General features: G+C 42.4%; 2 protein-coding genes across 2 annotated transcripts in view; one reads left to right on the top strand and one right to left on the bottom strand.

Moving 5' to 3' along the window:
* Positions 1-7,760, top strand: part of VAPA (VAMP associated protein A) — a 28,598-nt gene extending 20,838 nt beyond the window's left edge. The window contains exons 4-6 of the mRNA XM_054633487.2: positions 942-1,022; positions 3,925-4,101; positions 5,041-7,760. Coding sequence (XP_054489462.1) covers positions 942-1,022; positions 3,925-4,101; positions 5,041-5,199 — 417 coding nt within the window. The 3' untranslated portion in view covers positions 5,200-7,760. The remainder of the gene's footprint in view (positions 1-941; positions 1,023-3,924; positions 4,102-5,040) is intronic.
* A 10,389-nt stretch (positions 7,761-18,149) lies between these two features.
* APCDD1 (APC down-regulated 1) overlaps positions 18,150-27,793 on the bottom strand; it is a 28,189-nt gene continuing 18,545 nt past the window's right edge. Inside the window, exons 4-5 of the mRNA XM_054645597.2 lie at positions 24,455-24,776; positions 18,150-22,443 (exon numbers count right to left, since the gene is read on the bottom strand). Coding sequence (XP_054501572.1) covers positions 21,995-22,443; positions 24,455-24,776 — 771 coding nt within the window. The 3' untranslated portion in view covers positions 18,150-21,994. The remainder of the gene's footprint in view (positions 22,444-24,454; positions 24,777-27,793) is intronic.

The following is a 27,793-nucleotide window of genomic DNA, read 5'->3' as shown; positions in this document are numbered from 1 at the left end:
TGGTTAAGGATATAAAAACCAACTTCAGAAATACCTTTCAAATAACTGCTTTCTTAGTGAGTTCAGGTATACAGTACTGAGAAACAGATCTTGCAGAAATTTGCTAATTGTAGTTAAAAGTGACTGTATAACTAATACTGCTGGAAAAAAAAAAAGAAGCATGTTATGAAAAACCTGAACATTTGAATCTGCAACACCTATAAGGTAACAGGAGGACCTATTAGAAAAATTGCTTCAGACTTCAGACCTGTCTCTAAGCCTAAGAATTTGAGGCAACTACATGAGGTGCATGCTTTGAAAGTTAATTGTCAGTTGAGTAGAGAGATTCCAACATAGTTTAGTTATTTAAATATACTGATATCATTAAAATTTAAATGTTTTTTATAAACAGCTTTGAAAAATTCTCTAGGCCCAAATTGTTACATGATATGCAGTAAAAGGTGAAAGTGGGTAACAGTTTAAAATTTGAAGAACTAAAGAAATTTACTCTAGAACACATGTAGAGTCACTAAAAGGTGTCTTTCAATCTTTTATTTAAAATCAGTGCTTTCAAGATGGGATACAAGCAGTACATTTACTGAGGCATAATAGGGCTAGAACTTTCTTTTCAAACTGACTCAGATGCTACTTGTTTCTTGTTGTGTGTTAAGAAACCACTGTATTGTCCCCTCCCTGTGTCATACAAACCTCTGATGGATCTATCCTTGCATTCAGTTTACTCTTTTTCATTTCCAGACTTGAATAACCATCTCTAGCTTTTGTTACTTCACAGCAGTGAGTGTGAACAAAAAGCATTGTTCATAAGCAAGTCTGAAAATTTCAGGGAGGGTAAGCATGCTATTCAGCTGTATAGGAGGTCAGTGCTAAGAGCAATCTTGTGAACTGTTGAGATGTTTGCATGAGTGCAGCATGTTAAATAACTGTATTAATTGTTTTCTTAGTGGAAAGAAGCGAAACCTGATGAGTTGATGGACTCCAAATTGAGATGTGTGTTTGAAATGCCCAATGAAAATGATAAACTGGTAAGTAAGGAATAAGAAACTGTCATACACTGACTGGTAGGCTCTCACAGAAATTTCAGGGTTTTTTTAACTTACTTGATTTAATGACTAAATGAATTGATGGAATTTGCACTAAATAAGACAGGAGGAGTGTTCAGTATATAACTTTTTAAGGATTCACAGAATCATGGAATATCCCACGTTTAAAGGGACCTTGAAGTACCATGTGGTCCAATATCTTGTCCCAGAAGGAGCACTCTGTCCAACCACACCTTTAAAAACTCCAACAATGGAGAGCAGTTGCAAAAAACTGTATTTTTGTTATTTTTATACTTTATAGTTTTCAGATGCAGTCTCAGTTTAATCTTGAGGGGAAGGGGGTGTAGGGATTGCTTTGTAGTTGGGGATTTTGGGGTCGGTTTATTGTTTTTTCTTTCTTTTTTGGAAAGGATAATTTATGAGATGAAGGTGTAAACTTCCTAAATGTGTGTTAAACAGTAAAAATGTAAGGGTTGAGCATTTATTATCAAGGCACTTCGTTGTCTACTTTCTGGCTTTAATTTTATAAAGTGTGTAATGTAGTGAGAGAAATGTAATGAGCTATACAAAACCACCTCCTTTTGTACTTCCTCCTAAGAAACTGTCCCTAGGGACAGAGGAGCTTGCTTTTTAATTAAAAAGTCATCTCTTTACACGCTTAAGGGGCTTTAGGCCCTTTTAGGGCCAACTCTTTAAGGCCATTTTTCTTAGAGTGCAAGAGCTCTCCATCCTCATGTGTAAGAAATCAAGGAAGGCAGGCCAGAAAATGGCCTGGCTGAGCAAGGATCTGCTCCTTGCATTGCGGAAGAAGGTGATGCTCAGCCAGTGGAAGCTGGGACGTGTGACTTGGGAAGTACATGAGGGTGTGTAGGGGTGGGATCAGGAAAACTAAGTTACAGATGAAAAGGGATGTGAAGAGTAACAAGAAAGGACTCTGTAAGTGTGGAGTATGTTAGAAAAGAAAGGACAAGGAGAGTGAACCCCGCTGATAAACAAGAAAGGAGAACTGGTGACAACAAATATGGAGAAGGCTGAGGTACCCACTGACTTCTTTGCCTCAACCTTCACTGGCAGTCAGGCTTGCCAGGTCTTGGGGGTTCTCATGGTTGAAAAGCAGGACATGAATCTACAGTGTGTGCTCACAGCCCAGAAAACCAATTGCATCTGGGACTGCACCACAAGAAATGTGGCCAGCAGGTCAAGGGAAGAGATTCTCCCTCCTTATACTCTGCCCTTGTGAGACCCCATCTGAAATCCTGAGTCCAGCTCTGGGTTCCCCAGCATAAGAAGCGTGTGGACCTGCTGGCTGGAGCACCTCTCCTATGAAGACAGGCAGAGAGAACTGGGGTTGTTCAGCCTGGAAGAGGCTCCATGGACACCTCATTGCAGCAACTTTTAACACAGGCAGATACTGATAGCACAAGGGGGAATAATTTTCAACTAAAAGAGGAAAGATTTGGGTTTGGCGTTTGGAGGAAATTCTTTGCTCAGGAAATAGTGAGGCACTGGAACAGGTTACCTGTTGCAGTGTGATGCAATATCCTGTTTCAGCTATCCCAGTCCCTCCCAGGTGTGCCAATACCTTCCCCCTCCCCCTTGCCCCCTTGCTAAGTGCTGTCCGTCAATCTTAACATTCTAGCAAGGGCATCGTCTGATTGGCAAAAGTTCAAAAGATGCTTCTCAGCCCTGGGGTCATTGGCCTATCCAGGTGTCACTTGTCCCCTGAGCCTTCCCCCCTCCTACCTGGTTGGTGGCATACCTATCCCTTCCTTCCCCCTCTCCCCGAGGCTTAAAAGACACAGCAACCACGGGTCAGGATTCTGTTGTGTTGGAATATCACAAGATTCAGAGATCTGTGACCCTGGAATAAAGCTCTGGATTAAACCCTCTGGCAGAATCCATCTCCTTTTCCCTTCACCATCACCTAAGGCCTTTCCACCAGAGCTAAAGCTGAGTTCCTGCATGCCTGGACCTGTCCCAAGCGCCCAGCTGCAACATCCAGTCAGCCAAAGGTGTCTCTGAGGTGAAACACCACAGCTGCCACCTTTGGTCCAGCAGCAAGGGTCAGACGAGGCCAGGCATGTTCCATTCAGTAATACTGGGATCTTATTTCAATAGTTACCCAGAGAAATTGTGGATGTCCCATCCCTGAAGGTGTTCAAGACTATGTTGGATCAGGCTTTTAGCATCTGATCTGGTGAAAATTGTCCCTGCCTGTAGTGGGCCAGGGGGGGAAGGGAGTGGAACTAGATCTTCTTTGAGGTTCCTTCCCATCCAAACTATTCTATGATTGTGTGGTTTTGGGCAAAGCTGTGGGAATTAGATAGTTAATTTCAGTATTGTTCTTTTCACAGCTTTTTGTGGCTCTTCAAAATTAGTAATGTGTATTTAGGATGCTGTCAGACTTAATTTTCATGATTGTGCAGCACTTTATTTTCCGTCACTAAAAGGTATTACAAGCGCAAAACGTTGTGTCACACATACTTCATGGAGTTTGTGACATGACCTGTTATGATTTTACCTTTTTACTTTTTTTTTCTTACTATTGCAGGATTACTTTCTTGCTTTTATTTCCCCCCCCCCTCCAAGTTCAAATGCTCTTTGGTGTATTTTATGCCCTCTTTTGGATGCCTCCTGGGTCAGTGTTGAACTGCTAAAGTATTAATTTGTGTCTCAGTAGAGTGTAGTACCAGGTAAACGGTGCAATCTTCTCTTGCTTTTTTAATACTTGAGCTAATCAGAATTGAACTGTCAGTGTGTCTGTTCAGCTTACTGTAAATATAAACATCATTGAACTATATTAGTAGCTTCATTGTTTCACTTTAAGCTGTGGATGATTTTTCTCTAGGTAAGTAAATTCTCAAATTATTCTTGATGTTTACAGAATGATATAGATGCAAGCAAATCTGCCCCAGTACTGAACACATCTAAGCAGGATGGACCGATGCCAAAACCACATAGTGTTTCACTTAATGACACTGAAACAAGGAAGCTTGTGGAGGAGTGCAAAAGACTTCAGGCAGAGATTATGAAGCTGACAGATGAAAATCGGCACCTGAGAGTAAGTTCTGCATCCGCGTTTATACTGAAGTGGCTTCACTCTTCTTGAGTGAAAGGTCTGGTTTCTAATTAGGCCAAAAGATGTATACTCCAGCAAGTAGATAAAGCTGTTAGAATGTCAAGATCAATTCATAATATGACATTACTGTCCTGTATATAATGTATATTTTGAACTTTTCAGTGATTGAGACTTTGTGATTGTAATGGAGGAGACAGTGAAGCTGCAGAATTTTCTTCTTAAATGAAGTGGTCCTATTTAAGGTGACCTTAGTTACCTTAAGTATAAGTCAAAGCTACTGAATTAGTAGCTTTGTATAAGTGCTTTATTTTTCATTAATAATGAGTGAGATCTAGAGCAGTAATATTTTGTATTACAAACAGCTAGTGAACAAGAGCAATTGTTTGGCCAGAGGAGGTAAGGAAACACTACTTTCTTGTACCTTTATGTAAAGGTGTCATTTCAGTGACCAGTAACTAGTCAATACATGACTTTGTGTCTTTTCTATATATTTGCTTTTGGAACAGTTTCATTGGCCATGGTAGCCTTTTAAAGAACTATGAAATAATATGATATCTCCACACCTGTTATTCTGATGACATTGACACTAAACAAAGCAGATATTTCTCCTTAACAATAAGGAATTACTGCTATTTAATTTTGACACATATTAAGTAAGAGCAGAATGCTTCATTGGGCCTGGCAAGATTTTTGGTATATTTTTTAAGCAGAGAGACTAGTGAATTACAGTCCTTATTTAAAATACGGTTTTCTATGTTCATATTTTGGATTTTGATGTGATGTAATTTTGTATGTGCTGAGGGTTTTTTTAAGCTTCATTTAAATATTCAGCAGTAAATATGGTCTTTTGAGTTCAGCTTTTACTATCCTAGTGATGTATTTATGTTTTTTTTTTCCATCTGTGTTTTTTCTTCCCCTCAGGATGAAGGCTTGAGGCTCAGAAAGGTAGCGCACTCGGATAAATCTGGATCACCCACAGCTTTGGCCCTCAGAGATAATGGCTCTAATTCTCTTCCTTCACTTCTTGTTGTAATTGCAGCCATTTTCATTGGATTCTTTCTAGGGAAGTTCATCTTGTAGAAAGAATGAGTGAGAGAAGCATGCAAAACTGCAGCTTCCTTTTTTTTTGTTTTGTTTTGTTGGGTTTTTTTGTTTTTTTTTTTTGGTTTTTTTTGTTTCCTTTTTTTTTTTGTTTTGTTTTTTCATTTTGGTTTTTTTTTTTTGTTTTGTTTTGTTTTGTTTTGTTTTCTCTTGGCCAGAAAAAGGTTTGTTTACCTACCACATCATGGGTAGTACGGCCCGAGCGGCCGTTCTTGTGTACAGCATCATAACAGGCTTTGCCTTTAATGATCTCGCACGGTTAGAAAACACAATCTGAAAAGACAAACTGTTCAGCTGCTGGACAAAATTGTACATTCAGTCATCAATAGCAGGTATCAGTTGCACAGTCAGTCCTTTATGAAAATTCATAAATAAAGAATTGTTCTTTCTTTCTGTGGTTTTAATAAGAATTCGAAAATTGTTCAGAGTCTTGTAAATGTTATTTTAATAATCCTTTAAAATTTTATCTGTTGCTGTTACCTCTTGACAAATGATTTATTAGATTGCTAATCCCACTCATTCAGGAATATGACAAGAGGTATTCTGGGGGAAATGGTGCCTCTTACTGTGTAAATTTTCTCCTTACCTTACTTTGCTAATATCATGGCAGAATTTCTTTCTTATTCCTTGTGAGGCATTGTTGAGAGTTCTTCATCCTTAACAGTCCTGTCCCATAATATTTAACATGACAAAAGAAATAAAATTGTTAACAGATTTTTCTGCTGGGTAGCCTGTTTGTGTGTGTCGTGCTTTTAGAGGGGATTCTTAACAAGTTCATTGTTCATGGTAATTTGCTACTTGTAACAAATGGCTATTTTGAAGTTTATTTGCTTAAGTCTCTGGCTTTGACTGTTGTAATTGAGGCTTGGGAAAGAAAAAAAAAAAGGTTTCCATTCCATTTGTTTAAAAAAATGAACTGTTTTCTGGCTGCTTTCAGCTACAAAGAAGATGGTTATCAAACTTGTTTTGGGACAGAATAATTTGGATATCCAGCAGGTGCAAATGCCAGACATGAATGTTTTCAATATATTAACAATTTGCTTGGATTGTGCAGGAGTGTAATAATCAACCTTCTGTTCCATCTTTGGATCTTCTGGGTGTCTTCCAGGAGTCAACATTATTCTTTGATTTCTTAAGGGTACTTAATTCACATATATTAACTTACTCAGTTTATAATTCTGTCTTAGCAGATACTAAAAAATGCAAGTTGAACATTCAGACACCCATAGTGAATTTCATGATGCAGAAGAGTTGATATTTTCTGAGTTGCTCACCTTTGGGAAATAAAAAGTATTTTATGCAACTCTTGGCAGATCTACCTGTTTTAACCATGTATAGCTAAGTTTTAAAAAATGCATTTTTGGGGTCTGAAATGCTTCCCTGCACTTAATCTTACATCTTGCCTCATCTCTGAATATGTCATAAAAACAAACAGTAGTATTGAAACAAAATATTATCTGTACTTCTGAGTAAGCATAATCCAATACAGGGAATTACTTGTAAACTTGAAAAATTGTGGAAGAGGTATACTCCTGTAAGCAAAATTGTGTATGCTCTTGGACAGCTTGACTTGATGTGATGCAGCTAAGTGTGTTAGATCTTGGTATATGCACACCTTATGTAGCTGAGAAAAATGTTCTGGGAAAGATGTACGTTATCTTGGTTGCCTTTGATTTCTACTGCTTTTTTTTTTTTTTTAATTACATCATGTTCTGTCATAGCTCTCTGTGATAAACTTTTTTTATAAACTCTTGCACATGTACAAGGAAGATGATGGAGAAAATGCAAATACTGCTTATGTTTTCACTTAAGCATGCAAGCACTGATGTTTCCAATTACTTGTTCCAGTGTCTGCATTCAAGTCTCCTTCCATCCCAGTGACTGGAAAAAACTCTGTTAAGGTTTTGATTATTTTGGTTCCGCTGGTTCAGAATGGTGTATTTCTTCTGATTTTTTTCTCTAACAGAACATTTCCACATCAAAATTTCATAGCCTGTTCCAAACTGATTACGTGGAAAATAACGAAAGCAATATTGTGCAGGATGTAGTTTGCTTCAGATAGAGCAGTCATTCCTGCATTGAAGGGAGAAAAACCACACAAAACACTCTGGAAGATCTTAAAATGTTTACAGCGTGGTGTGTGGAGGTTTTCAAAGGTGCTAGCACTTAGAGGACTTAAAACCAGAAAAAAAAAGTCATTGCTCAATGCAACTGACTCAGGTTTTGATACCTGGCAGCAGAATATGGTTAAAGTAATGATAAAATCAGAGTGAAATAACTTTTTTTCATAAATAAGAAGAAAGTTGATGGTAAAACTTTGGTCGTGGTTTAAGTGATGCTTTCAAGTGTACAGCGCTCTTGTAACCGGAGTTCTCAGTAATGCTCTAAGGAGACTGACTTGGTTTCCCGTAATCCCTTCATAGCTGTATATAAAATGTAATGCTAAAACTATTTTGCTCTCAGGAGTCACTTTGGATGAGATCAGCTGTATTCAGTGAATTATGTAATATGGATTAAATTGTTTGTCTTTGTTCCTGAAATGGTTAGAACTTCTTGCTTTGTCTGCCTGCTTACTCGTGTATGTAAGCACAGGGAAATACAGTCTCTTCATCTGCTCCTGGTGAGATGAGCAGACCATGATGCCCATAAAGTTGTGTCAGGGTAAATGCCTAATTTCATTAAATATATGTTGCAGGTTGCTCTTCTGATTTCTGAAAAGGGCAAGATGATACAAGTATACAATAGCAAAGTAGTTATTTAAAAATTTTTATGAATATAGCACTTTAAAAAAGAGTAGTATGGTTCAGGGGGAAAAAAACCTAAACATAGCTAACTAGAAGATACAGCTGCTGTAGTAATTCTGGGCACCAAATTTAACCCACTTTTACAAAAATCGATAAAGTTCATTTAAGAAAAAGTTATTTGTATCAATGCACAAGTTATTTGTGTGTTTCTACTCATTCTCTAAAAGCTGTTGACAGACACTATTGCCCAGGCTTGCATGTTTCTGCTGCTATGTTTGAAGCCAACTTAAAAGAAGCAACCAAACATCAGCTTGGAACTTCATTATCCTCCTGGGAGGAGGGAGGGTGGAGGGAGGAGTTGAAAGGTGACATTTTGCCAAAGGGGAAAAGACAAAGTCAATAAGCAAAACTTATCTTTCAGGCCTTCTTCAAAGTTATTAAAGGTTGAAGTGTTAATAAACTATTAAAAATGTAGCAGTGTCCTTTTTATTTTGGAACTTCTCCCTGACTCCATTCTGTGGACTGCTGCTAGAGAAGAGGTGTATCTGGTCCCATGGGTGGTGTTACTGCCCTGCTCTGGGTTCTGCTGGTAAATGGCAAGAGGCTGTCTTGGATGAAGAGTCAGTGCTGGAGTGAAGAACAGGTGCCTCAATCCAGGCAGCACTGGGGATGCTGATGGGTCTCTCAGATTTATAAGAATCATCTTGACAAATTTTCCTTTTGGGAGTCCACTGGTTTTTATGTATGAATTGACTTGCTGGAGCAAACACTTGTTTCAGTCTGTAGCAAAAGATGGAATAAGAGCTATGCAGTTACAGAGCAACCCTAATAAATAAATAACACTGCAATGCCCTCCTCTCCAAATTTGCAGGTGGGATTGAAATTCCATAGCCTGTCTTTTTGTCTGCATTGCTGTCAAGGTAACAGTTCACTGCCTTGCCTGCTACTCTGGTTCCTGTGGAATGGCTTTGTGGGGGTGTTCTGGAAGGCCCATCTGTGTGTAGCACTCACCACTGCTTCTAGCGAGCCTCTGTCTTGGCTGATCTTGAGCTTCTGTGGTAGCTTTAGAGTGGTGGCACATTGGAGTGTTGGACAAGAGGGGGAGCTAAATGCAGGAGTCAGTTTTCACAAGGGTTTGAGCTCCTTCCTGTGGGAAGTACTGAAACTAATGATGATGGCATGAAGTAGTTATTTCTTGTCCAAATGTGTTTCCCAGGAACACTGAAATAGTGTAACCAAGTGTCTGATTGAAGTTGGTCTGTTGTGTTTTTCTGTTTCAGTGTGTGTTGGGTATGCTGAGGAATTGCTGATTTTGACAAGGTTGCATAAGCAGAAGTAGTGCTGGTGTTGTCACCTATTGTTTATTTGCCCTGTATATGACAAATTATCATATAGAACAGAGGTCTTGTGCAAAGACAGAACAGTTGATTCTTATCTTTTATCTGGGATTGTCATTACTGCCAGGGGGTGGTAAGGTCCATGCCTGTGCCTCATTTGCTGGGAGAAGAGTTTATGTGTTTGTGTGGGAAACTAGATCTGGAAACCGCTTTGGATGAAATTACTGTTTCATCCACTACAAATTATGTTTTAACTGAATCCTGGTACAAGCATGCAGTGCCACAATGCAGTGCCATTTTATTTAAAACTTGGTACCAGCGTATGTCATGTTGGTAACACTGCCAGCAGGGTATTGAATCCGTGTTTGTGCTGCAGCTACTCTCTTGCTGGCAGTGGTGGAAGGCTGATGTCCTCCCTCTTCCTTAGAAGAGACTTAAAAGGATGTTTGTGGTAACCAGGCACAGAGTTATGGACAGACATCCATAATTACAGTGAAGCAATCTGAGCTCAAGCACTTGAAATAAGTGAAACAGTAATTGAAGGGTGGCTGAAATAGTTATTGTTACCTTTTGAATTGGTTGATAAGAAAAAAAAGCATTGTAAGTTTTTTTGTTTAGTTGTGGTGGTTTGTTCTTTTTTTTTTTTTTTTTTTTAAGTTAGACTGCTGATCATCCAAGTTCTGCAAGGGAAAAAACCCCTAACAATCTACCAACCAACAAATTGCCATAGTCTAGGAGTAATTATTTCAGGATTTTGAGGAAAGTGTTTACTAATATTGGTGCAGGTTCACATGCAAAGATGAATTTGGAAAGACTGTTATTGGGGATCAGTATCTAGGCTTTTCTCACGATGGGTAATAGTTAAATAGCAGTCTTTGTGACTGTCTTGGTCTGCCTTGTCAAGAATGGGTTATCCTGGCTTTTGAGATAGGGAAACTGAGGCATCAGTGTTGAGGCAGATGACTAGGTAGTTTAAGCACAGCCCTTATTTTCTAGCATACATTCTGTGCTGTTTCTCATCAATTATTTCCTTGAGCCATGTCCAAGTCTTTTTTTTTTTTTGTTTGTTGGATTTCAAAGATGCTGCTTCGTGTTGCTTAGACATCTGTAATAGTCTTTTGAAGCAGCTTCCTAATGACTTAGCTGTTGCTTTGTCTGTTCCTGAAGCCAAGTGTTGAACAGACAGAAAATGTAACTGTTAGGTGTTTAGAAGTGGAATGTGCTCACTGGGATTATAATGCCTGACCTCAGCCAAAGATAGTTGAGGGGAGAATAAAGGAAGAAAAATGCTAAGTATTTGGGTGTGTTGTGTTTGTAGTCCTGAAACATAAAAGTCAGTCTGTGTTGCAAAAACCTTCTGTGGATCCAGTGCTGTTTGCACTTAACAAGTAAAAGAAAGCAAACTGTCCTAAATGTGTACGGCTACCCTGTGGTGGGGGTATATATTGTTGCGTTGGGTTTCCGTGGCAAGGCTTTGGGAGTGGGGGGGGCTGCAGGGGTGGCTTCTGTGAGAAGCTGCCAGAAGCTTCCCTGGTGTCCTACAGAGCCAATGCCAGCTGGCTCCAAGACGGACCTAACACTGGTGAGTCTGTCAGTGATGGTGGTACTGACTCTGGGGTAACATGGCTATGAAGGGGAAGAAGGTACTGCCCAAGAGCAGATTGCAGCCAGAGTGGAGAATATGTGTGAGAAAGAGCCCTGCAGACACCAGGTGAGTGAAGAAGGAGGGGCAGGAGCTGCTCCAGGCACCAGTGCTGACACTCCCCTGCAGCCCATGGGGGTTCACAGGGATGCAGAAATCCACCTGCAGCCCATGGAGGACCCCACACTGGAGCAGGTGGATGCTTGAAGAGGCTGTGACCTTGTGGGAAACCTGCAGTGGAGCAGGCTCCTGGCAGGACCTGTGGACCCATGGAGAGAGGAGCCAATGCTGAAGGTTTTCTGGCAGCACTTGTGACCATGCTGGAGCAGTCTGCTGCTGGAGGAGTACACCTTGTGGAAGGGAGCCATGTTGGAGCAGTTTGTGAAGAACTGCAGCCCATGGAAAGGACTCATGTTAGAGAAGTTTGTGAAGGACTGTCTCATGGGAGGGACCCCATGCTGGAACAGGGGAATATTGTGTGAGTCCTTCCTTGAAGAAGGAGTGGCAGAGACAATGTGTGATGAACTGATCACAACCTCCATTCCCCATCCCCCTGCACTGTTTGGAGGGAGAGGAAATCAGGAATAAAATCAAGCCTGACAAGAAGAGAGGGGTGGAGGGAAGGTGTTCTAAAATTTGGTTTTCTTTTTCATCATCTTACACTGATGTGGTTGGCAATAAAGTAATTTGCCCAAGTAGTCTGTTTTGCCCATGATAGTAATTGGTGAGTGACATCTACCTGTCCTTATCTTAACCCATGAGCCTTCCATTGTATTTTCTCTCCGAGAGGAGTGATAGTACAGCTTTGGTCAGCATCTGACATCCAGCCATGTTCAACTCACCACAATTGCTCTTCCCATGGAAGTGGAGAAATATTTTTCCTTTGCTGCTTTGATAGCCCAAGCACAGATGATACAGACAGATACTTCAGCACTTCTTTTTTTAAAAAAAGCACTTCTTTTTTAAAAAACTAAACGTGTTTGACTCTTGCAAGCAAAGATGCTCCAGAATCCATCTGACTCAGAGGTTAAGCCCACTGATGTGTTTTCACTCAAAATTAGTAAATGTTTCTATTACTGTTTTTCAGACTGCAGTAGATTTCTGCACTAGTATGAAGGTTGGTTCTGAGAAATGTTAGTAATGAGAATAATTATCTCTGCTTCATAATGCTTGAGAGACATTACTTTAAATCCTTGCGTAGTTTATGGAACCATGTTATGGAAAGGCTTAGGAAGAAAGTCTACAGAAAACAAAACCTGAACCTTGGTCTAGCCCTCTGGAACTGCAATCAGAAGTACTAAGAGTGCAGATTTGATAATGAAGTGAGTGTTTCTTAGAAGAAGAAGAAGAAGCTTATGTGGTGGCTATTTTTCACCGCTTGCCTTAATCGCCTCTGGTTAGTTTAAAATGTTGAAGTGATAAATATGAGATATGTGTCCCACACCTTAGGAATGGTTGGTGTCAAGTGAAGAAAATCAAGACTATGGTAGGAAGAGATGGCCATGACAAAAGTGAGGTCGACTGCATCAGAAGTGGCTTTGTGGTGGCTTTGTAGTCCCAGGATGCCTGGACGGTTAGAAAGGTCTGTATGTGCTGCCTTCTCTCCAGACATATGCTGGGAACTGCCGTGCCTTCTCCAGGCATGGGGATTTCTCTCCAATTTTAGGGTGTAAAGCCTCAAACATGGTGGTTGCCCTTGTAAACAGGAGAATGCCGGGAGAAGGATTTTCATTTTATTTGTGCCCAGGATTGTCTAACCTCAGATTTCCAGTGCAGCCTTCAGTTTCATGGCAGTGCTTTCCAACTGCACTGAATACCTTGAAATACTTTAGCCCTTGGGCCTCTCATTTCACATCCCAGCTTCAAGAAAATGAGAACAGATTGCCTTCCTGATTAGGTGAAATAATCTCTTCATCCTGCCTCCACAGGAACCAGGTTACAATGGCAAAGGAAGGTCAGCGTATTTGTGGAAAAACCTGACTTAAAAGAGACAAGATTTATGTGATTGCAACATTTTAGCACTGCTGTTCCCTGTGTGAATTTGAAATCTAGTTCAAGCCACATTTGATAGAGAGGTGTATGTTTCACAGATGCCAATTACCTCCAATTAAAGGAAGATTAGAGCTCGGATGAAAGACATTTAAATTGAGTCTCCCAGCCTGGGCAAGCTTGTGTGGCAAGCTGGAAAGATACCTGTTCTTCTTGCTGCTGTTGGCATCCTTGCCAAGCTGTGGGCATGGGCACAGATCAAACACCCTGGCAGCTGCTGGCAGTGGCCTTGCTCTTGTCAGCAATGGGGTGAGAGATGAGTGGGCTACAAGGGAGCAGGTTGGCAGGAGCAGTGGAGGCAAGAGCTGTCACCAGACTAAGCTCATGGAGGGGGTGTGGACGTGAGACTGCTTCATCTACCAGGGAGTGGGAACGGGTGACCCAAGAAATCTGCTAAGAAATGGGCTGAAAAATGCTAAAAATTGGAAGAAAGTATAATCCTGCATGTTATGCATCCTCGCTGCTCTGCTCAGGCACTTCAGAAACACTAATGGTTCAATGATTGCAAAGAGATCAGAGGAGTCTGCTGTTCAGGGTGGCCAAAACTGAACTCAAAGCTCTTTGTAGATCAGAGCTTTTTTATAAATTCTGGGTGCCTGAATCCACTTTGTGAGGTGTGTAGAGGTTGCATTTGTGGAAGTAGAGGTTTAGAAATGAAGCAGCTAATCAAAAGTAAACCAGCAGTATATGGAAGGGACCCCCTGATTTCCTTGGCTACTGCTCAGGGAGAGCAGCAGGGAACAGTAGTGTGTGACCAGAGTCCTCTGGTGCTCTGTGCACACAACACAGCACATTAGGTCAGCCACACCAGCATCAGCTGCCCTGTGGGCAGGCATGACAAGGGGGTTATGCAAAACCATTTTTTGTGTCTGTGTATGTTCATGTCTACATCAGAGTTGTGAACACTGATCTTTCTGTGGTGCCTGTATGTGGGCTGGTGGTTGCAGCAGACTGGCTTTCTAGAGGGCTTTGCATTGTATCATGCATTTGTAATTGCTTCAGTTGCCTCTAATCCATTTTCTTCCTTCAGCTGCTCCTAATTTTTGAGTTACTTTAATACCGCTGATTTTGAGGGTGGCTGCGTGCAAGCACACTTCCTTCCTTCCTTCTTGCCAAATTGGAGCCATCTCATCTGAAACCCCTCTGAAGTGCACTCTGAGCCTCTGCTAGTGTTGAGACCTTCAAAGAGAAACATGAGGCTTAAGCAGGAGAAGGCTCACACAAGGTGAATTTCCAACATCCAGGAGCAATTGCTACTGCTTTTGTGTAGTGCAATTACAGGTCTCTGCTGTAAATGCAAAAGCATTTTATATTTAAGTAATTTAAATATCGATTTTTTAACAGGAGATCCTTCCTGGTTTCATTGCTGATGGCCCCTAAGTCCTGTATGCTCCTTTCTGTGTCACTATATAGTGACTGTCACTGTATAGTGATACATGGATAGTTGTCTCCTAATCATGGAAACTAAAGCACTTGCTGTTATAACAGGGTGAGACAATAACATTTTAAGATTGAAAATTATAGTGTATCTGTCAAAATTCTGTAATTCCCCCTCATATTTAATGTATTTGAGAGTTTATACAGCTCTTAGATTTAATTGAGTGTGTGATACTTCTCATTAAAAATTTCAGTAATTCCTGGATAAAGTACTTTCACATGCACTGCGTATGTTTCCTTAAAATTTTCGGTTGGTACCTATATGTACATTTCTGGCCAGATTTTGAATATGGACAGATGGTCATATGTTGAGGCAATGCAAGGCTGCCAATTTAGTAACAGTATTTTCCTTCTATGGAACACGCATAAGTGCAGAACTGATTGGTACAGCTTAGACCATGTAACCATTTCCCCTGTATTTCCTTGCAGAGTGTAAAGAAGGGAATTATTTAGTGCATAGGTTCAGCAAGTTTTGCCCTGATCATATGGCTCTGGGTGTGCAAGGAGGGCTTCAATGAAGGCTGCAGGGGCAAAGCTTCATTTTGGCATTTTGTAGCTTTTGAAAGCGTATCTTCACATTTTTTTGCGTGTAATTCCTGATTTCTTTTATCACTAATGCTCCCATGATGGTGCGCTCCTCTGGTAAGAAAACAGCATCATCATGCACCATGTGGAATGAAATTGTAGCGTTAGTCTGAGCCTCAGGGAAAACTTGTGAACTGCCTTTAAAAGATGGATGCTTTATTTTCTGTACGCTAAAACCATGGCTTCCGCAGAGAAACTGGCTTTGTTACTCATTCAGGTTTTCTGGGTGGTTTTTTTTACAGCTTGTGCTCGATAAAGCAGACAGAGCCTGACGGCTTGGCAGAATTTGAGCCCCGCTCCCCTCTCCCTCGCCGTGTTCCCGCTGGATTTTGGCGGGAGGACGCCGGGAGGGGCACGGGTGTCCCGCAGGCTCCCGCCGCCAGATGGCGCTGTGCCCCCGGCCCGCGCCGCTCCCGGGCCGATCCAGAGCCCCGCTCCCGCCTCCCCACAGCCCGGCCCGGGCGCATCCAGAGCCCCGCTCCCGCCTCCCCATAGCCCGGCCCGGGCGCCTTCAGAGCCCCGCTCCCGCCTTCCCACAGCCCGGCCCGGGCGCCTTCAGAGCCCCGCTCCCACCTCCCCACAGCCCGGCCCGGGCGCCTCCAGAGCCCCGCTCCCGCCTCCCCACAGCCCGGCCCGGGCGCCTCCAGAGCCCCGCTCCCGCCTCCCCACAGCCCGGCCCGGGCGCCTTCAGAGCCCCGCTCCCGCCTCCCCACAGCCCGGCCCGGGCGCCTCCAGAGCCCCGCTCCCGCCTCCCCACAGCCCGGCCCGGGCGCCTCCAGAGCCCCGCTCCCGCCTCCCCACAGCCCGGCCCGGACCGATCCAGAGCCCCGCTCCCGCCTCCCCACAGCCCGGCCCGGGCCGGGCGCTCTTCCTCACCCCGCTCCCGCTCTCCCAGAAAACGGCGGAGTGTCTGGGGACTTGTGTGTCTCTTGTTTGTAGTGTTGAAACTACTGTTTGTAGTGTTTGTTGGGAAGATGCGATTGTTTCCAGAAATGCCTCAGAGAATCCTAGAATGTCTTGGGTTGGAGGGGACCTCAAAGGTAATCTTCTTCCAGGTTACTCAAAGCCCCATTCAACCTGGCCTTGAACACTTCCAGGCATGGGGTATCCTCAGGTTCTCAGGCAACAGGTACCTCACCACTCTCACAGTGAAGAATTCTTCCTAGTATCCAATCTAAATCGACCTTCCTTCAGTTTAAAGCCTTTAGTCCTTTCCCTCTTGCAGCAGGGAACACCTCTTGCTAAATAGTGTGCACCCATCTTTCTGCTAGACCTCTTTTAGTTATTGAAACACAGTAATAAAGTGTCCTTGTAATCTTCTCTGAAGTGAATGGTGCCAAATCTCTCAGCCTTTCCTCACAAGAGAAGTGCTCCAGCCCTGATCATCTTCATGGCTCTTGCCTGGACCTGCTTCAACAAGTCCATGTCTTTCTTGTGCTGAGGACTCTGGTGCTGGACGCAGCACTCCAGATGGGCAGGTGAGCTCTCATATTGAGCAGTTAATAAAGCTGATGCCCATAGATAATTTTTTTTTTTTTTTTTTTGGTCTTTGGTTGGTGCTAAGAGCAAAGGGATTCAGTAGTTGGGCAGTTACTTAAGTAAATAATGCATGTGTCTGTCCAGCAAACATCTGTCCTTTGAATGAAAGTACATACGTCTGATTCTGTTATTTTACTGTGTGTTAATCTAGGAGGCATAATTCCCAACATTCCCAAGTATAAACTTATTCTCCCAGCATTTTTCATTAATTTATTTGAAGACAGCACTACCCTGTGTAGCTTGCTTTCTCATTTTCCAACAGACCATCTTGGAAATGGCAGCAGACAAGGAGCACTGGGGTTCCATGGGAAAGGATGTCTGCCTTCTTTAAGGTGGTGATTGTGGGCAGTTCCCATTATTGGATGACATGCAGGAATTAATTTACTGTCCTCAGGGTTTGGTAGTACCTTAGTTAGAATCCATGCCACAGACTGGTCTATACCTTGGAACAGACTTGTGAAGAAGATAGATGGGCAGAGGGTGCCTGATAAATAATTGCTCAGGCCAACAGCACTTCTGCCTTGGCTGTTAAGGGTACCCATGATATGATTCCTCAAAACTGTGTTTGTCTCTGCCTGATTCAGAAGTGGAGTCTCTTCTTATTATTTATTGCTGGTAGCAAATGGCAATGAAAAAAATCCATAGTGATTGCGCTAGAGAAGACTAAAAGGGTAAAAATACTTGTAGAAAGAGTAAAAATTATGGAAAATTAATGGAACAGAATGAGTGGTACTGGTTTTTGTTACCTGTCCTTCCTGATTCTGTCAGGACTGAGTAAATTATGCCAAGTAGAATCTTGCAGAATTTTGCAATAAATTGCCTGAATTTATCCATACGCCCTGCTTTGTGAGGAAGGGAGGCCACTTCAGAGGCTGTGGCTACTGCACTTGGAGTACCTGGTAATTTTAGGCATATTTCCTGAAAACAGAACTCATCTTTCAGGGATCTCCTGAGTCACTTTGAAAAACTCAGGAACAGGTGAACTCCAAAGCTTTTGATTGTGGTGGTAGAATGCTCAAAGACTGCATTTCACCTTTTTCTGTGTGTGGGGCAGGAGTGAAACTGCAGAGCACTGAGCAAAGATACTTCTGTTATCCCGTGTCTTGCTTTCCCTTCATGTTTTGTTTCAGGTTTTTCTTTCTTTTTAAGAAGTGTCTCTTCCCTCCCTGCTCCTTGCCCCAGGCTGCAGCCCTTAAAGCAACTGGGATGCAACAGCAGAGAGGCAATAGTTGTTTGTTTACATCTCACTTATGAAAAATACTAGGTTTCTGTTGAACAATGTCCTTTGTCCTGACACAGCTGTTCTCACCACACTCTCTCGTTACTCACTGGGCACCTCCAGACACGATTTTATTCAGAAAACCTGAAGATGTGCTGTGAACACCAAATCTCATGTCTATATCCATCAGAACTGTTCCTAGTGACAGATGTGTTCTGAAACAAAAAATGTGTATGTAGTAAAAAGTGAGCTTTTCTGTGCACAAGTTACTCAGCATTCAGGTTTTTGGCTGTTTCTTTCCAAGACACCAAACATTTCTTTTACATTTAGAGAGTCAACAGAACAGGAAACTAACATGTAGAGGAGGCAAAAAATCCTTAATTTTACAGTTAGACTTTTTTTTATTTCAATCAATAGTTTAACAAGTGCTTAAACTTCCCCAGCAGTTTAATCTGGAACATAGTTGAGAAGAAAAATATCTTCTATAACTTTACAAAAATAAAAAGATTTTTTTTTTCTTTTAAAATCCTGCACTTTAGGCAAGCATGCTCCAACTCAAGCAAGACTGACATTATATCTTAAAATACAGACTTCTGTTCATAGAAATGACATTCTACCCCAGGACAGCAGGCACAATAAGTAAATGGTATAGAAACAGAGCAACAACACTTGTTTTGACTTTTCTGATCCCTTTTGTCCTATTTCTTGAATAGAGCCTCTTAAAACAATTTGCCTAAGAATTTCTTTAGGTTGCCATTTCTTCTGTCAGGTGGATCCTTGAGTAGGATATTACCGAGGGAAAAGCTTTCACCTGTCTTGGTAACATTGGCAACAGCTGAAGATACCAACATTATTGGATTAAATTTTTTTTAAACCTTCTGCATTTCAGCAAGGGAGAAATCACCCAGCTTGCAGGTCCTCTACTGCTAAACCACTTGCAGCTTAACCTCTTCAGCAGCCAGGGCTGCCAGCACATGAGGTCAGGTTGGAGAAATAAATGAATGGAATATATTGTGTCACATATGTATGTGGTGCTGTGCAGCAGTTAATTTAGTGAGTGATGAAACCAAAAGAGGGGGTAAGCTTAGCTCCTCGTTCTGTGCCTGCAAGCAAGGAGAAGCCTCACAGAAAATACAGACCAGCACATAAACTATGCACTCTGAACTTACATCTTTGTCCAACTTGACAAAGATGTTGGCTAAAAGAAAAATTAAAAATATACAGGCACGTGGAGGTAAGCTGGTGCAGCAAGTGCTAAGAACCCAGATCATAAAATTGTTTCTGTCAACACTACAAATAAACTACAGAAGTCCGCAATCAGATTTCATGTAATGCATTGTGAAGACCTTTTAAAAATACTTCCTTTTTAAGTGTCTTTAAATAACAGGGGGAAAAAGAACATTTATTGTACAATTTGTACAGTGAGTTACATTTTCATGTAGTCTAACCATAAACCTTTTAAAACCTAGACCTTTGCAAGTCTGTGATTCAAAACAGTTGACACGTGAATGTGCTTTTGGAGGTTATAACCGGACAGATCTTTTTCTTGAAACTGTTGCAACATTTTTGACATTAGACAATTTACAGAGGAGCCACAAGGCACTAACAAACTGTAGATGACTGCTCTGATAAGTATAGAAAATCATGCTGTGGAACAGCTCCTTTGGTCTTTACTTTCATCCTGCATCACAAGCATGTGCAGATTTCAGCTGGGATCAAGTGTGTGTGGCACTTGCACAGGCAAGTGACATAGTCAGACAACTTCTAACCATGAGTATTTTTTCAGAGATAGGACCACATGGGAATGGTCAATGGTGGTAAAAGCAGCTTGTCTTGTGTGGTCTAAGGAATGCCACACAGTACCCATCCTTTTAAATAAAAACTAGTGTGAATTCACTCCTGGTGCTAGATCTCAAATAGAAGTCAGAAATGCAGCCGGTACTTAGGGGACTTGTTTGTAACAGCTCAGTAGCCCAGTTAGAGATATGCTGGTGGCACTCTGCTGACTACAAAACTCAATCTAGAGAAAACCAAACTCCATGCTGGTTCATAACTACTCTGTCAGAGGTATCCTGTCCCCTTCTTGAACCTCTAGTTAAAACTGTACCCCCCACCAGCAACTGATCCAGAGCTGGCTCTTCAAGTACGTTTGACTGCATGGAGCAAAAAACACATCAAGAAATGCTGATCAGAACAGCTGTTGTTCATAGGGCTCAATTCACCACGGTGAATTGAGCTGGCTTTCAGATCCTTCCAACACGCTGAAGGAGGACCTGACATCAAATGGATGGATAAACACTTTGTCTGGTGATTACTGAGCCAACCAGAGCTCCATTCCTGACTCTTAAGTAACAGTTTCCTGTGAGTTTTCATTTGTCTGAGGGAAAAATATGAAAGATGTGGTCTGACTCAGCAGCGCATCTATCCATGATACTGCTCCTTCCCTCTGTCTTCCTGCTGTCTCAAAACTAGGTGAACTGATTCTGTTCCAAGTCTGCGGAAATTCACATCCATGTTTTCAAGGAATGCTTCTTTTGCTATAGTAGTCAGTATGAAGACTCACTATCTAAAGTTGAAAGACTTTCATTCAAAACATACTTTCCCCAGGATACTGAAAATAATACATTAAAGGTTCTTTTTCTGACACAGTACTGGGCTGGGCAGCTACCAGCTGCTTATGCTGTGAAGAAACACTACAACTTTTTTCCTTATGTTTCCTACAGATGTTTCTGCTCTTCCTGTGAGCCAAAATGTGTACATCAGTAAGAGCCACGGACCAAACACAAGATTAAGCTACGTTCTCAGTTCATTCCCCATTAAAGCAGGGGAACGTGGTTCATCTATGAACTTCCAACCCCTTGCTGGCCTTAAACATCTCCCCTACTGCTTCCAGAGTCTGCTCTGATCTGCATCAGTGCACAAAAGGATGTATTCGCCACTGAGGGAAACCTGAGAGTTTCCAGGGCAGGCTCTAGTTGACAAGTGCTCTCTGAGGGCTGTGTCTATCCACCTTCCCAGCAGTGTCTCCCCATACCAATGCTGATTTGAGCTCTATGAAATCGTGGCATGTGTTGGGACACTTCAGCAAGGAGAAAAGGAAGGACATGTTTGCATTAGTGCATCTCTTGCTCCTCCCTCTCTAAGACTGGCCCGGTGTTCCTCCATCTGAGGGTGTGTTTCCAGCTGCTTTCTTGTTTTACCAGGAACCACAGCATGTTTGCTGCTGTAACCCTTTTCTCTGTTCTTACAGAAGGTCAGATGACTAAAAAGATGCTGCTAAATAGGGCTGCAGAACACATTAGATCCCATTTGCTTTACTCTGCCCACCCAGCTGACCCAAGTACTGCACATGGAGTATGTAAGGCCTCAGGAATATGGGAAGAGAAGTCTTTCCTGCAGCCTTGTATTGGCAGCTTACCTGCACTCTGTGCATCTGACAGGAAAATTGCGGCTGCTGGCTGGCTTTGAGGGGGCTTCGTTGTAGCTACTCTCTAGATACAAAGGGAGGCCTCGAAGCAATTGCACAGCTAAGTTAATTGAATGAGAAAATACTAAACCACTGGTTATTTTTACAACTTAATGGTTGTAAAAATAGCTTAAATTACTTGGAGTATTTTTTTTAAATTAGGGGTACCAACCATTTAGCACTTTTTGAACAGAGGGCTGTTGATTTGCTGATTCTTTCTGTATTATGAGCTGTGAGATAATGGCAAGATAAATCTTTGTGGGTTTCCTCCTTATATACATATCTACATCAGAGCTGTGAAGTCAGAGGGAAGCTGCTATCACAGTACTGGCACAACACCGAGCCCTTCCCCAGAGCTAAATTCTGATGAGAAATCAGGCACTGGGGAGAAGAGTACCACAACAGTAAGATGGCAGAGATGACTGAAGCAGGATCATAGAGTTCATCCCAGCAGTTAAAAAAAAAAAATAAAAGGAGACCCCTTCCCCCCCCCCAGAAGTCTGCAGTCCTAAAGTGCAATTACTTTTGTGCAGTCGTGTCAGGCCAGGGATCAGACTGGATGAAGTTCAAAGCACAAACATCAAACGAGTGCCGTTCGGGATTTGAGGAGGAAGAGGGAAGTAAGGAAAAGAACAACAGTTCTCAGGCATTCAAGTGCATCAAGAAAATAAATGTCCTTTTCTGTCTGAAGAAAAGCAACCCTCAGTCTGGTGGAATCCTGGCTCTGTAGTAATGAAAAATAAGTTTTCCTCGCTTCTAGCTGAGAATATCCCAGTATGACACAGTACAAATAAACAACAGAGCAAGAGCTGCGGTGCTGGGATATTTTTCCGGTGCCCTGCTGCTGTACAGCCTGATTTTACTTTCCTCGTGTGACTCTTCAGGTCTGGGTACTGATGAGACACACTGAATTAAAGGCATCTGGTAGGAAGTGGCTCTCTTCTCGGGTCGGTCGGGGCTGGAGCCGTCGCTGGGTCTCTGGCCATTGTAGAGCAGGTACCTGCCCCAGGCATCCTGCTCCATCTTGAAGATTTCGTACTCGGTGTGAGGTAGGCGGATGCCGAGCGCGATGCAGCCGTTGGTGTGGGTGACGTCCTGCTGAACCCCAACCTGCCAGGATCCCTGTGCTCCACACTCGTTCCCGTTGAAGACATTGAGCAGCGAGGCTGTGGATATATCCATGGGAGTGACCTTCATGTGATTCACTGCGAGAGAGAAAGAGGGGAGCTGTTAGCAGGGGGACAAAAACAAAAGCAAAGCCAATGTGCAGATTGGGGCACACCTGTTAAATCAAAATTGTCTCCCCTTGTTCCTTCTTAAGTTAGTTTTTCACATTACAGGTGTGGCCAGCAAATCTAGGAGCATCATTTTGTCTTTGTCTGTGCAAAAAATGCTTTTTGTAAAGAATAACCCCCCTCCAACTCAGTTGAAGAAAACCATGGCCACGTATCTCAGCCAGAGATTAAGCAGAGCTTTTCATAAATTCCAGACAATCCTTCACAGATAAAGCCTGGTTGGTTATACTAGGAGATAAGGAAAAGAGGAAACAATAAAACTTTTCTCATGTTTTATTACTGTCTGTATTAATTCGTAAGTGGTGCATTTATCACACATTTTTCACCATTTCTTAACATTTGCTAGCTACCCTGTAAACCTAATAAAATAATTAGTTCCCACTGGGAAATCTGTAAAACAATACAGTTGCACTATCATCCTACATTACCTGTCCTTTTTTGCATGATTTATAAAATATAGATGACCTACAGAAAGATGTTTTTTCTCATCTCTCAACATTGGCTGCAGCTTGCAGTATCAAATGTAGAACTGCTGCAGTTTCTTTAGTTCTAACCTGCTTGTATTTCAAAGGAGTTTAAGGCATATAAAGTTTCATTTTCTAGCCAAGTTAAAGAAGTTGAGAAAAGCCAAAATGAATGAGCCTGCAGAAGCTGAATAGAGATTTTTCCTGGTATGTGTTTGACATTGTATATCAAGAAAAAGGGATCTGAATGGATTGGTGCTGACCAAAACAGAAGCAAATAACCATCCCTCATGCCTCCCAACATACCAAAATCCCAAATTCTCTTGCAGATCATTTTATAGTAAGATTTGTTGTGAGCTTTTCCTGAGCTTTTATAAACAGCCATTTGACTCAATGGCTCTACAATTCACATTATGTACTCTAGCTGGAGTAAAAGGTAATTTATAGAAATTGAACCTGAAAGTTTTACCTAAGCCAAATTAGTGACCTTGATCTGTACGGTACATTGGCACAACATAAACCAGAAATGCAAACTGGATTTGATGCCAGGAGCTGAGCTGGGACATGCTGCACATGAAGCTCTAAAGAGCCAAAGTTCTGACAAGCAAGGGTATCTCCCACCTCCTACATAAAATTTCAGATAAATAAATTATTTCTTCTAGCTGGATGCTTTTCTAAATTAGACCCATGCACGATGCTTTACACTTATAATGTGGTAACTGAAATAAGGAGAAGAGCCTACAGAGGGCTTGAGACTACCAGAGGCTCCGCTGGGGATGGTGCCATGGTGGGATGTTGTGTTTTGGAGATGTTTGTGTGAGTGGCTCAGGCCCCTGAGCTCTTTTTAAGCAGGGTTCCATGGGGCTGTTTGCACAAGAAAGCTTCCCAGTCATGGGCGGCGTCACCACTGAGAGCTGGTTTCCAAAGTACTCGATGGGTTTCTGTTGGATACATTTTGTCTTTGCTCTGGCATCGTTAATCAGAGCTGTCTTTAGGGACACCCTTATTTGCTTGAGGGCCCCTTGGGAGCACATGAAAAGATGCATGCTGCTGCATTTGTCTTCCACAGAAAGTTATTTATACCACTCAGATCTGAAATGCCTTCTGAAGATGCTTTTTTCTCTCTACAGAAGGAGCACCAGGACACAGATCTAACCACTTCTCTTAGAGGCTTGACATCTGGCCACTGGCCTTCAAGATCACTAAGTAATGTGGACTCTTATTTTCTTGTGTGTATTTAAGGACCTCCTCCTCAAATGAGTATTGCTTTAGTGGTGTGAAATGCCATGCAGGTGTCTAGTTTGGCTGGGCATTGACACAATGTCTGCAAACTTCCCAAGAAATTATGAACTTCTGAAAATCCCAGAATGAAATCATCAGCAACCAAATCATTATGAGCAAACTGCTCTGGTCCATAACTACCTCCCTCCCCTCCCCATTGTATCAAGCTACTCTACCTTTGAACACAAACTCCGTGCCACCCATGACTTTGGACGAGTGGACTCCGCGGCTGTAGCGTCCCTTGGCATAGATGGTGAAGGTGGGGTGCTTGCAGATGGGGTCAGAGTAGTGGTAGTAGTGGCCCTCCCAGGTGTTGTTGTTGTCGTGGAAGATGAAGTGCCGAGTGAGGAAGAGCACCTCCGGCCGCACCTCGCAGCGCTGGCTCACCCACTCTCCGTGCAGCCCGATGGTCAGGTCCGCCTTGGGGGGCAGGATGGGCGGGTGGTGCTCGTCCGAGCGGTAGATGATCCTGCAGGCGATGCACTTGTGGTCATGGTTCTGAAACAAAGCAGAGAGGAACCCTCAGCAGGCATCACCTGGGATACAGGGCAATGCATCAGGCCAGCCACTTCATGCTGACGTGACACCAGCTCCACATTTTAAGGAATGCATTGATCTTGCTAGTGGTACTATTTGGTTTTGTATTCGTAAGACTGCACAGCAGAGGGGCATGTAAGAAATGAATTCTCTTGTTTGCATTTATCTGAAATTAACATTTTAGTTCAGGGTCTAAAAAAGGCTGACTTTATCCTTCAAATCATACAAAAAGCTGGCAGATGGTAATTTACTATGATAGGGATTTTGCAATGCTTGTGTCAGAAATCAGTACATTTGCTGAACTCTTATTTAACTATCTTTAAGTTGTTAACTTTAAGTACTGTAGATAAACATGAGTGTTATAAGGACTTCTTTCTTTTTGGATGGCACCTTGGGAGAACAGTAACCAGTGCTTTTTAAACTCTTTCAGCTTTGCTGAGCCCTAACACAAGTTTGGGAAGTGTGTGATGTGGCTGGTTGCTGCTGGACATGGTGAAATCTTTATGGCCCTCTCCAGCTGGAACAGGGTCCATTGGTACATGCTAAGCTCCAGGGTGGCTTGCCACTGTGGGCCATGCAGCAGCCTCAAGCAGCCAAGTAGCCCTGGCCCCAAATGTGAGTACCTAGGGTGTCTTAGGAGGGGCATGCAGGCTCCAAGTCTGTGGCAGGAGTGGAGAAATTTCAGGCTAAGGCTTCCACCTTCTGAGCAACACCATTTATAGTTACTTTGCATAGACCATTATTCTAGAACAGCAGCCATTTCATTGATTTCACCATTGCTGAAAAGACTTTGGATGACTATCTGGTCTGGGATGGGGCAAATATAAACCCTGTTTAATATGTGTAAAAGACATATAATGTGGGTGTTGTAAGTTGATTCTCTGAAGCTACCTACAGTCATTTTATTGGAGGAATTCAGGGCACTAATGAATATTGTGTGAATGTCACCTTTAAAGTGAGCCAGAGTTGAAGGCAGTGAATGGAGAGATGCTGACTTCATAGCAGCTTATGTGGACTTTAAAGTAAGAGCAGTGAATATGAGCATTTATGTTACAGAGGGTGCTCAGAGAGGCCTCAGAAAAGAGGACTAGAAAGGTGAACATAGAATAAATATTTCTGTAAATCTCCCAGATGGCTGCATGTTGAGCTTTAGCTCTTAACACACCTCAGGAAAACACCTCACAGCTTGAATGTGGTGGATGTGAGTAACCTGCCAGTACACCTCCCTCTCTCCAGGAAGGATCGAGGAGAGTCCTTGAGAGATGAAAGTACAGGACCTGTGTTGGTTGATCTGAACCACTGCTGGCCAACAGCCCTGCTCTGAGGAGGAAGGAGGTTGGACTTGGTGACCTCCTGAGGATCTTTCCACCCCTAAACACATGGTCTTCTGGAGACCACATGTGCTGACATGCTCTTAAAGTGGATATAGTCCTTTCCCACTGTGGAGCTTGTTACCAAATTTTAAGATGTTTTTTTCACCTAAATTCTGCAAGCAGGTTGAGGTCTGTCAGTACCTTAGTGAAATATAAAGAACATTTAATTGAGCAATTTAACTGCAACTGGTGAAGTTAGTGCAGATATATCCACAAAAAGTATCTTTCAATTGTAATAGGAATAATGTTTTTTTTCTGGAGATGAAGATGCCAGTGCCTTTTAACCACACATTTCCGTCCTGCCATGGGGCAGACTGGCTGCACCGTTCCCTGACACATTAAGGGCCCTGATGACAGTAACTTTATAGTAACTTTATGGCTGTGATTGTCCCACTCACATAAAGTGAAGCCAGAAAGCAGGAAAAAGACAGTGCTATAAAACTAAAAATAACTTATATAAGTTGAATCTATCAATAGTAGGAGAGAATTTCTGCTACAGTCCTTTCTCTTTTGAAGTGAACTTGAAAGCTTCTATCATCTCCCAGAGGAGACCCTGGCAGAGCAGGATATTGGTTTGGTTTACATTCACATTTTCCTCCCTGGAGTTGATCCTCCAAAACCAGTTTGTGAGTCAAGGCAATTTAACCTGGGAACCAGTGATTCCTGTTGCCCTTGTTCCAAATCTGAAGAAAACCAAACAACAACTCAGCCTGTTTTCTTTTTTGGTCCCCCCTGGCCACCATTACACTGTGAGCAGAGGTGACTCCTTTGGCAAACCCTAGGAAGGTCCCTGTTAAATCTCTGCTACTTGTCTGTAGTTCACCCAGCTCTTTGACCACTGTGGTCCTGAACTACTGTAGCTCTGTGCAGCTCTTCTAATTGTGAATACTTTGCCCCAGCTGTGAGGGTCTGGCCAGCTGGGCTGCTAAGGAATGTCCCACCTGATGGCCTTGTAGTCACTGACTGTGCCGAAATGAAGGGGCTGAGGTAACCAGAAACTTTTTGCATCGGACCGTGATTGCAGTAGGGAGAGGTCGGGGTGGCGAGGGAGGAAGCAGCTGTGAGACACCAGCTGGCTCCAGCCCCTTGCTGGATGTACTCTGAATCCATTGCTTTCTTGAGACCAGCATTTGAATCTAAGCCCACATAAGCCTTTTTTGCTGTCATACTATCACAATGTTATAAACTTCTTAGTGGAAGAATATGCCATGTATAAACTCCCTCAGTATAATTTTTTGCCCAAGTAATGGGCAAGGGAAAAAGCTAGTTCTGTTATGAGGCAATTTGGCTTAATTATGGAGTAATTTATGTTTAACAATTGACTGTATATTTTGCTCTTGCTTTTTTGGGTCAGCTGCTCTTGGCTCTTAATTACACTATCTGAGGCTTTGCAAATCACTCCCTTTCCATGTGTTTCAGGGAAAGATTATTTTCTAAAAACAGGCATTCAAAGAAAACAGGGAACAGAGACAAAGGACGTTTGAGTCCAAACAGGATTAAGAACTCTCTAGTAAAAAGCTCATTGGGGCATGACATAAACTAAAAAGCAATAAAACGAGCAGGGGACAGGATGAACATCGGTTCTACGTTTTGATTATCTTAGGT

This window comes from Agelaius phoeniceus, chromosome 1 (genome assembly GCF_051311805.1).
Source record: "Agelaius phoeniceus isolate bAgePho1 chromosome 1, bAgePho1.hap1, whole genome shotgun sequence".
Lineage (NCBI taxonomy): Eukaryota > Metazoa > Chordata > Aves > Passeriformes > Icteridae > Agelaius > Agelaius phoeniceus.
The sequence above is the reverse complement of the archived record's forward strand: the minus strand, read 5'-3'. Positions and strand labels throughout refer to the sequence as shown.